The sequence below is a fragment of the Cucurbita pepo genome, chromosome 6 (genome assembly GCF_057944985.1).
Source record: "Cucurbita pepo subsp. pepo isolate OVF chromosome 6, ASM5794498v1, whole genome shotgun sequence".
Classification (NCBI taxonomy): Eukaryota; Viridiplantae; Streptophyta; class Magnoliopsida; order Cucurbitales; family Cucurbitaceae; genus Cucurbita; species Cucurbita pepo.
The window spans coordinates 13,650,317-13,661,176 of record NC_141803.1 but is presented as its reverse complement, the minus strand read 5'-3'; the positions used below and the strand labels follow the sequence as shown (position 1 = coordinate 13,661,176).

General features: G+C 37.5%; 1 protein-coding gene across 2 annotated transcripts; it reads right to left on the bottom strand.

Annotated features, from left to right (window-relative positions):
- Nucleotides 1-2,063: 2,063 nt before the first annotated feature.
- On the bottom strand, nucleotides 2,064-8,654 carry LOC111778189 (uncharacterized). Of its 2 annotated transcripts, none has more exons than XM_087124828.1 (8): nucleotides 7,314-8,647; nucleotides 6,826-7,178; nucleotides 4,753-5,892; nucleotides 4,497-4,655; nucleotides 4,023-4,269; nucleotides 3,852-3,922; nucleotides 3,579-3,701; nucleotides 2,064-2,670 (listed from the first exon to the last, which is right to left on the bottom strand). In XM_087124828.1, exons 1-8 carry the CDS (start codon nucleotides 8,191-8,193, stop codon nucleotides 2,329-2,331), a joined length of 3,315 nt encoding a protein of 1,104 aa, XP_086980954.1. In that variant the 5' UTR covers nucleotides 8,194-8,647; the 3' UTR covers nucleotides 2,064-2,328. The 2 variants fall into 2 exon arrangements, 1 of the variants encoding a protein (XP_086980954.1); XR_015421455.1 differs by having other exon boundaries at nucleotides 2,645-2,670; nucleotides 3,869-3,922; nucleotides 7,314-8,654.
- Nucleotides 8,655-10,860: the final 2,206 nt, after the last annotated feature.

Here is a 10,860-nt window from a genome sequence, read left to right as displayed (position 1 = left end):
GTTGGTTCACCCGACCCAAAAATTTTCACAACCCAACCCTCTATTTTCGGGTTGGGTTCTCCGATTGCTAACTTTTTTTTTTTTTTAAGTTTTTTTAAAATTTTGTATTTATTCGAAATTCATAATTATTCAGTATAATCATAGAGTGTTTCAAACCCTTTATTTGATTCATGTTGTATTGTCTTACTATAACTGTTCGGCAAAATTTATGTCCATGACTTACTTGGCCAGTTGAATTCTCGGGGTTGGTTCGAGCTCATTGAAAATTATAATTTTTCTAAAATTCTTCAAAAATGTCTTAAATTAAATTAAAAGAATAAATTTGGTGATAACCGCTCGAAAATGGACTCCATGAGCCTCAAAAACCATAAAAAAAATAAATGGACGAGATCAAAGAAATTGACTGATGTCATGCTGACATTCTCCGCTAATACTTTCTATTAAAGTAGTTGTTGACGTCACTAACCCCGTTCTCCTTCTCCTTCTCCTTATCCCCCTTTTTTTTTTTTTTTTTTTTTTTTGTTAGGTACAAATTCACATATTATACACCATTGTTATCTTAGCTCCTCTTCGACTTAAGTTGTTGTGAAGATTTGGTTGAGTAAATTGTGATGTTGGTTGATATCACTTACATATGAAAGTGGTGTGCACCAAGCGAAGCTCAAAATGTACAAAAGTGGTATGAGCTCGGTGGGCTCCACATACAGACAGTGGTTGAGGGTATACATAGAACTATGTGTATGAAATGATACACATCCCGAACATAAAATAATTGGGACCCAAAACCATGGTTTTAGGTCCCATTAAGAAGGAACATGTCATGTTGCATGTTGCATTACACGACCCTCAACAAAAAGGTAATTTATTAGGTATTTTTAGTACTCGACTTTTTTGTTTTAAATATTCATTTTCAGACAAGAACCAAGACATCCTAAATGATTGACAATGATTGAGTCAAATGAGAGTTTAACTTCGTGTATAGTTTTCATGTTCGCTTATAGTGAGAAGTATTTGTACTATTTGATGCTTAATGGCAAAAACTTACAAAATGTTTGAAATATGTACATTTGTGAGGTTAAATCGACTCCAAATGACCGAACACCTCAATGTTCTATAAAACAAACGGATCATCATAGCGTTCTTCAATTCGGTTTGTTGCAAAATATAGTCTTTGAATTAGCTATATCTCAATGAACATCAAGTCTCAGATGAGAAGAAAAAGAAGGCATTAAGAAATCTTCCTAGCCCAACTCTAGACACTCTAAGATCCCTTTTCAAATCTCCAAGTCTCGGTAGAAGAAAGGAAAAATAATTTCACGTTCTTCCTTTTGCTTTGAGGAAGGGAGGATTAAGAAAATCCTATTAATTGGAGCTTCCTCCCGACCTTCGAGAGAAGCATGAAAAAAAAAGCTCCGGTATGATCCCTCCGTCACCCCAGAATGAAAGGGGCAATCTCGTAGTTCTTCGCATATGAAGATACATTGTTAGGTGGTCCATTTTATTTTCCCATTGAGACCGAACCTAAACCTGTGTTCAAGAGATAACTGTCCATACTGATAAGGGATGGCATAGATTCTCGAGAAGAGAGGAGCCAAGGTGGTCCCCTAAAACCGGCCAGATCCCACGAGTGAATAGAAAACTGGATCTACATTTGATCTCACCTGAATTGACCCATCTATCCTCCTGAGGAGAAGTTCGGTTTCAAACCTCAATTCAAACAAGAGAAGTACGCCATGCTAATGTGCCTCGGATGATCCACATCTCAAGATCAGGCACCAATGAACACATTGAACGATCCATGTGGCTGAAAGCTCTCACTGCCCAAGCACAATATACATTCAACTAAAAGATTAGGGGCTCAAATTATTCCCGAAAACAACATTAAACACGGGATTAAACACAGCAAAAAGATCAGTTTTAATTTGCTAATCAATATTATCCAATATTACATATTAAAATCTTACACATCACATCAATGTATAGCCCTTCCAACCTATTTCCACACAACCTACACAGCAAGCCCGTATGAGAACCCTACTTAACAGCAGTATTTGGAAGAAAAATAAGGCTAATTCTTCACTAATTAATACACCAAAGATATTAGAATCAATACATATATGCACAAGTAGCAGTACTATTCACAAATTGCCATTCTAAAAAGGATAGATGAAGCAACCTGATGAAGATGAAACTAACTTAAGTAAAAGTTAAACACTACCAGAACTATGTAACAAAGGCTGCCCTAGCTAGGTATGACGTGTCGTAACTCGGATACAACTACAAGAAATTACATCCACAATTCGGAGAATACCGTCCAAACTACTCATCTCAGTCATCGGAGCCAGAGGCTTCCCTTCTTTCTGAACATTCATGAACGTCCTGTAGCTCGTCCTCACTGAACACGCTTTCATCACTTGAATCAGAAAGCAGCCCAACGTCGTCGTCGTCGTCAGTAAACATCTCCATCTTGCGTCTCTTCCTAATCTCTTTTATACCTTTTCCTTGAAGAGATAGTTTTCGTTTTCGAGTGTTTCTCTTGCGTTTCGGAAACTCTTCTTTCTGGGTCTCGAGGCCTTTACCTTCTGTTGCCTTTGTTGTTCTCCCTTTACCATATTCACTATCCTCGGATTCTTCGACATCAAATTTGCGCCTTTTCCTACTTGAATTTGTCTGGTATTGAAAATGTCTCAAAATTAGATTATCCCCCATTAAAAACTATGGCAGCCAGATGGAAAGTTAACCCAATACACCTTTCTTTCTTTCTTTCTTTCTTTCTTTCTTTTTATGATTGAAATTTTCAGAAAGGATGTATAATCCGTGGTGTTTACAAAAGACCTTCCCAATTTACAACGAGGGAGGTATAACTATAGGAAGTAAAACTATTAGACGGTTTACACCAAGATATAGTTTGGTAAACAATATTGTCGAAAAGTTGTGTAGGTCTGTGTCTTTTTTGCAAATATTTTCTGATTTCTTTCTTTCTACTGATTCTAAAAGAAAGTAAGATTATAAAGCTTCCCTGATTTATAAATTAAAATCCTAATTCGACACCCATCGTATAAACTAATATAAATTCCCGAAGAAAACGATTTTCATGCGAACCATGGAAGTTATTTGGAGACCCAACATAACCTTTTGCATACTGTTAGCCAATCCAAACTCTTTCGTTCCTATGGCTTGGAAAGGTGCTACTCAAAAGGGTGATGAAAGCTTCTCCTTTTAAGAACCAAGTGATTGTTTTGTGGTTCAATGTTGCAATAGCCAATATTTTGAGACTATAGTTCTAGAGAAACCAAAGAGTTGTTGGAGGAGAGATTATTCTGAGGAATTTTGAGACCTTGTAACAATGTTTGCTTCCATTTGGTGCTCCCTATCTAAAGATTTTGTAATCTCCTTTTGGGTAGTTTTTTCTAATTTTGCTATTGTTTTCGGCGAAATGGATGCTTTTCTATGGCACAAAGGGCTCAACTATGGCTACTATAATCTATTTCTAATGTAACTTCCATGGCACAAAGTGCTCACTCTTACAATACACCGTTGCGGAATAGAAATGGCTCAAAAACAAATAACAAGCATACCTTTGGACCGCGGTCAACCAGTTGAGCCCACTCGTGTCGGTTTCTTAGACAATCAAGAACAGCTTGTGAATGACTTGAATAAGCATAGCGCTCTCCATTATGCTTCCTCAAGTTATGCCAATGCTGCAAAGAAAAGTAGCAAAGTAAGCAAATACACAAAAAATAAAAGGAGAAAAATAAATCTTCTATGATTGTCCAAACAAATAAGCAAATAGGGATGTATAAGCCTAAACATTCAAATAAATAAAAACTGCATATCGAAAAAAACCATACAGGCAATACGGCATTACATAGTTCTTCGTAAGTCATACGCCTTCCTTTGCTCATAATCTCATTGATCAAGCCTATATAGAAATAAGACAGATGTCCCAAATTGTAAAATTCGTTAATTTTATGGAAATGAGACGAAAACTTTCACATATACAGTTCAGTTCACACACGTACCAGGTAAGGTGTGATGAACAGAACCTTCTCCAATGGTGCCTGTATCGTCATCAGATGTGTTCCTTGGTGAATTACGTATAGATGAATTGTTATGATCATTTGCCTCCACTGATGATGATGGACCACTACTTGTGGTATTTCTAGCATAGGCTGAAAGAAGACCTTTTTTAAGAGCATTCAGTCTTGCTTGAGCTCCATTTTCTTCCCTCTTCGAAGCTTCTGCAGAATTACTCGTCTCTTGCCTTCTCTGATCAGGAGAAAATAGAACTTCATCAGTTCTTTTAACATCGTCGTCAGGCTCACAGGCACTGCGAAATGTATCTCTCAAGACATCATTGTTTTTCATTCTAGAAGCCTATAAAATATCTAACCACAAATACTTTAAAGATAACTCTTAGAACTAACATGTCGGCGTATCTAAAAGTAGAGTAAATTGGTACATGCGTAAGAAGGAGATATATGCATATATTTTACCGTAGCATGATCTCTTCCCCTAGAAGAAGAAGATCGCTTTATTAGCATGCTTGTTGCATTTGGAGAACCCAACTGTGGTGAGCTACCTGGCTGACGCAATCGCGGTACACGAGGAACTCGAGGTGAGCTATTGAGCTCTTGATGCAAAAGGAAGGCAAGCTGCCACAAGCCAAAGTAATTACAGTATTACACGTAAAGTCATATCAAAAGCCCATTAACAGAATTCAATAAGAAAAAACTGAAAATTTTTAATAACCTCTTCATCACTCAGAACAGCAGATGGATTTGTAGTTGCTGGAGGGCACATGGCTGTTGCATGACGCTGATTGACCTTCGATGGAGGAAGAACGTTCGTCTGGCTAGGCTTGTCGACTTTTTGTGGCAAACACGAGTCTGCACTCTTGTTTTGTGCAGTTGAACCCTTATGATTGAGATGTGACTCGACTGACTCACTGTTGCCTGAACTGTCCGATACATGTACCATAGATGACTTAACCGTTGAGAGCACAACAGAATCTTTTAACTGCGATGTGGTTCTTTTTGAAATAGGATCTTGCAAGTCCCTAGAGTATAAGGAATTTGCTGCGGTACTTGGATGCTCTTTAACTCTTCTCCTTGGAAGTTTTTCCCTTTCTTCGTCTCTGTCAACGTTTGAAGAACGTTCTTTCCTACTGCCACCACAACTTCCAGACACAGTCTCATGTTTGGCAGAAGTACCTTCTAGGTTTTCAGGATCTGCAGGTTTTAAATCATTGGATATGGATGGTTTAGAAATTATAATATTCGCCGATGCAGGGGAAGACATCCCAACACATAGTGTTGTTTTGTGTTGACTAGGTAATGCAGATTGGTGGAAAACCATTCCACCTGATTTTGATGGCTTTTCGGCACCAACTTCAGAGCCATTTTGGGGTTTCATAGAACTAATATGCACTTTTGTGTTGCCTTCTGGCAAGTCCAATTCCTGTTTAAGCTCACATGGATTACTACATTGTTCATCAGCCTTTTCAAGACGAAAATTGCTAGCAGCTTCAGAACTTCTGTTGAATTCTTCTGCCTTGTGGCCATCCAATTGTGAACCACACACTGCACCACCAGAATTCACCTTACAACTCTCATGCATACAATCTTTACATTTCTGCGGCTCTGTAGCATCAGCGTGCAACGAAGCCTGGAAGTTCAAAGCTTCTCCAGATACATCATGTTGCTTCTCTATTTTCAATTTGGCATCTGACTTCAATGAATCAATTGAATTGCCACACTTAACATCTTGATGAATCTGAGCATCCTTGATTTCATGTGCAGAGCTAGCTAAACCTTCAATGTAAGGCTTCACAGCACTCCTAAAATTTCCTTCAACACCATCGTCTAAATAGTCAAGTGCTGTACAACTCCCCTGCAGTTGAATGATCGAGTTACCAAACAATGAAAAGTAGAACAGAAGAACACGACCCCCCTAGAAGTTAATGTGTAATAAAAAGAAATAGCTCCAGAATATAAATAGATTAACACAGGCATTAAATTCTTATATAGTTGATCATCAATCTTGGAGATTTTCAGGGTACATTTGGCTTGCAACAAAACATGTTGGTTTCTGATGGAGGACGTATTGTTTCACTCGTCCTTTCTGGGAAGGGAAGGCCCGCGAGCTACTTTTTTCCTGGGATGTATAGAAGTTTTAGAAGTTAAAGAGACCTTGGAGGAGGTGTTGGCTTACGAAAAGTTAATCTCTCTTTGAGTTTCAAAGGGGAAAATAATTCCATAACTGTCCATATTCTTTGTTTTAAGTTCTCTTTCTAAAACCGCTCCTTTATTTTACGCTCTCTTTCTGATATTGCCTTTCAGTAATTTTCATGAAGCTTGGCTTCTCTTTTTTTCACAACCCCAACACATTCTTGAAAAATTCAAAAACTTTTGTGATTATCTTCTTCACTTTCCCCCTTCTTTCAGAAACCATGAATTGGCAAAGAGATAATAAATAGACGCGGAAGGGCAAAAGACTAACCCCATCCCGAGGATCATGACCACAGATTTGTATGAGTGAAGTCAGAGAGTATACGCTATCTACAACTCCAGTGTTATAACCACAGAAGTGTAGTTTACTACAAACTACTCATTGGCATAAGAAATCCACTCAGGAGCAAGAAAAAAACTGGCTCTATATACCCCACACCTGTATGAGATTTCCTCAATACAATAATAAATTTCATCTAAAACACTCTAGGAATCGTTGCAATCATGAAAATATGTGTGCCACTAATGCCATGCTTCCAACATAAAACCAAGAAACGCAATGCAGTATAGATAATTATGCAAAAGATGGACATGCCTGCTTCATGACAACGTTTCCAACATCCTTTTTAGCAGAGAGGGGTAGTGCAACTCCATCAATTTTTGTGGAATTCTCAACTGCCAAAGTAACTTGAGCTCCATTTTCTTCCTTCGGTGCAACTGCACTGACACTATTGGTTTTAACTGTCTCAGAAGAAACAATATCAGGAGAGAGCTCAAAACTACATTTAGATTTATCGACAATTTTATTAGCCACATCATATGCATCCGATGAAGATTCTCGAACCAACGTTCCCCTTGAACTCTTGTTTTTAGGATTTTCACTGTCGCCTCTGAAGTGCTTCAGATCTCTGCCCGCCGATTGTTTTTCATCATTCATGGATGTGAACACTAGTCATAACAACAGGCAAAAAAAAAAAAAAAAAAAAACAGAACAAAACAAAATGGTGCCTGATGTGAAAAACCGAACACGTTTCCCTCATAATAATTTAAGATATCAATTAAGAAAGTATGATCATGAAGTACCTGTTTTACCATGATCAATCCTCTTTTTCATGTTTGTCGCCTTATCAGAGGGTGTAGACTTAATCTTCCCACATTGATCTTTTGATACCGAAGAGTCTTCTTTTTTGCACTTTCCAGAATGTAGTATGAGCGGTCGAAGAAAGCTTCTCTCCCTCACACCATTCTCAGCACATCTATCCAAATCCTCACTTACCCCCTGCTTTTCACTCAATATACCATTCCTGTCACATGATACATCCTCAACTTTGCTTCTCACACCAATCAAAGCTGCAACAGGCGTGGCCAACACATTGTCCTTCGACAAAGAGAAAAGAACACCAGCACCCTTGTCAGCAGAATTTTCATTTTTTTCATTGTCTGTGTTATCGCGCCGGTCCTCATCCCAACAGGGGAACTCCCGGTACTGAAAATTGAATTTCTTTGGAACATACCCAGTGCAATTCCACAACTGTGGAGTAAATATCGACGACAACCCGCTAAATAAAGCAGGATCGCCACCCGGAACGCCATGAACATGAACTCTTTCCTCAATTGGTATGTCAGTCCAAAGCCTAAGTGGACGCCGGGATGGCTCATTACAGATATATGCACTCTCCATGCTCATGGTTTTGGTAGGAAGTTCAACTAATAACTGCGCAACCTCGGTCTCCTCACGATCGTTCCTCTCGTTCTTCCCCTTACATTTGTCGCAAACAAAAATATCATCTCCCTTCACATAACGCGAACACCGTGTGTGCACCCAGACACCACATTCATCGCAATTAACCATTTCTTCCCCATCGTCAAAATTGACGCCACAGATACAATCCACAGTCCACGAACCATTGACCCAATCATCAGGAGGGTCCATATTCTGAAGGCGGTTCGACTGCCCCTTCATACCTATCTCAATAGCGAACTACGCGAATTGCCCAGAACTCCAACAGGGAAAGATTTCGACAAAAAAAAAAAAAAAAAAAAAAAAAAAAAAAACACGAACCCTAATACAATTCCTCAATTACGGAAGAACAATTCCAAAATCCAGAATGCACAAAACAGAGTTCCAGCATAAGTTAAAGAAGTTTAATATCGTTCCACAGGGTGTACCTGGAAATTACAAAACGATTACGACGACGATGACAAAGAAGACGAGAAATCCGCGTTGGACGAAGAACGACTGTTGTTGTGGAAGAAGAATCACTCATAAAATTGGATTGGAGCATGTCGGCAGATGCATATAATCCGAAGAATTCTTCTATGCAGCAGCCGGACCGGCGAAGGAAGAGGTTATGAGTTTCCGTGTAGCCACCGGGTCGGTGAAAAGCGTGTAAAGAAGACATACATCCGTATTAATAAAACAGATTTATCTGGACGTGCCCTAGTTTTTTTTTTTTTTTTTTTTTTTTTTTTTTTTTTTTTTTTTTTTTTTTTTTTTAAGTTCATGACTTCAGTTGGATGGCGCTCCCGAGACTACTTTGATGTTGAGTCGGGATGAGCTAAGACACAAGTAGAGGCTATCAATAGGTGAAGAGCAACTTGATTCAAGATCGTGGGATCCTATTCTATTAGATAGGAAGCTTCCGGAAGGAGTCTTAGTCGTATCTCAGTCCTAGTGTAACTGATTATCCTCTTGGACCGGAGTTCGTTATCAATTTCTCATCCCTCCAATTCCATTTGCGCCTCCTGTAGGAGTCTAGGCCGTATCTCAATTCCAGTGTAGTTGATTATCCTATCGGACCGAGTTCTTTATCACTTTCTCCTCCCTCCAATTCTATTTGTGTCTCACGTAGGAGTCTCGGTCATATTTCAGTCCCAGTGTAGTTGATCATCTTCATGGACCAAATTCTTTGTCACTTTCTCCTCCCTCCAATTTCATTTGCGCCTGTCGTAGGAGTCCGTGGGTCATATCTCAGTCTCAGTGTAGCTGATCATGCTCTCAGATCAGCTTCTTTATCATTTTCTCCTCCATTCAATTCCTGATAAGATAAGGAAATCAACTACAAGGGGAGTAAAATTCGGATTACCTTGTTGATCGAATATCTCAAGGCAAGAACACTTGTTTGAGATTCGAATTACTTCACAAGCAAGATCGATCATGTCTAGCTTGAATGATTCTTGATGATCAAATATCTCAACGCAAGAACATTTGTTTGAGATTCGAATCACTCCACAAGCAAGATTGATCATGTCGAGCTTGAATGATTCTACATGCAACCTAAACTACATAGAATTGCAAAGAAACTTAGTCATTGGCTAAAAAACGAGCACGCTTCTTTTACTATATTTTCCAAGCCTGCTTACAAATACAACATACGAGGCTTTATATAGCCTCAAAAAATGAAACTATTAAAAACATTACAAGAGTTGTAACATTCATACTTTATGGCCATAATTAGCCATTAGGTAAATGTAACCGAAATTAAATAAAAAGTCTTAAAATACAATAACTCTAAATTACTCTAAATTGTAACCCACTCAAAATTTATAACAATCAAACTTCATTATGTGACATGAATTGAAACATATTTTGATAATTTTGACAACCTTTTCTTCACATCTTCATTAAAGTATATTATATGATTGATGTCTCTTGGTTCATATCAATTCCACTTGCGCCTCTTGTGGGAGTCTAGGTTTAAAGGGAATGAACTCTTTATCCACGTAGCAGAAGCATTATGAATCGTTTTGATTTTTATTAAGAATTAAAACAAAAGCAATAAACTCGAGAGCAAAAACTCTACCTTTGTAGAAACCATAGCTTGCAAGTCCTTGAAGTTTTCCAACCATGCAAAACCTATTTAAAATTCCACGAGATTGCTATGACTCGAACATAAGGTCAAGACTTGTGGGAGCCTCTTCAAAGAAAATCCCTGAAGAAAATAGGAGAGATTGGTATCTATTTAGCTCAACTCAAGGGTCCTATTCATGAAATCTGGGATAATATTTATCAAATAATATATTTGCATATTTAATATATTAAGATATTATAAGATATCTTAATATATATTTAACTAATTTGAATCTCATTCAAATTTCAAATATATTTTTATGGAATGTATTTACATTATTTTAATATTTAATTTTACAAAATACAATAAATATATTTTTTATTTAATATATCTAATAATTTAAACTCTTTAGATCAATATATTTTTCTCTATATCTAATATATTAAATATTAATTTGACATTCCAAATTAAATTTATTTTCTCCTCTGTATTTAAATATCAATTTGAACCCTTCAAATTTTCTTTCAAATAAATTGAATCTTTTAATTAACTCTTTAATTAATCAAGTTATGTCCATTGATATAATCATTACAAGTAAGTCGATCTCACGAGTTGTTCATAATTACAGCTGGGTCAAAAGTCCGTTTTATCCCTGTAATTACATCTTTTGCCCACTGATTCTCAACAATTTATTTATGATCCAACCATAAACCAAGTCCCTCTCAGGCCAATGAGAGAGTGGGTTCCTATTGTTCAAGTCCCGAAATCAGTACTTAAGAGAACAACTCATCTACTTTTCTTATATGAAAAGAGTGAATTTCATCTCATGATATTATGTT

What these genes read in the sequence shown, in the direction of transcription:
- LOC111778189 (XM_087124828.1), bottom strand. Translation starts at nt 8,193, where the DNA reads ATGAAGGGGCAGTCGAACCGCCTTCAGAATATGGACCCTCCTGATGAT. An exon ending in GAAACGTTGTCATGAAGCAG is followed by an intron (nt 5,893 to 6,825) that starts GCATGTCCATCT and finishes ATTCAACTGCAG; the next exon opens with GGGAGTTGTACAGCACTTGA. An exon ending in TGTTCATCACACCTTACCTG is followed by an intron (nt 3,923 to 4,022) that starts GTACGTGTGTGA and finishes ATTTCTATATAG; the next exon opens with GCTTGATCAATGAGATTATG.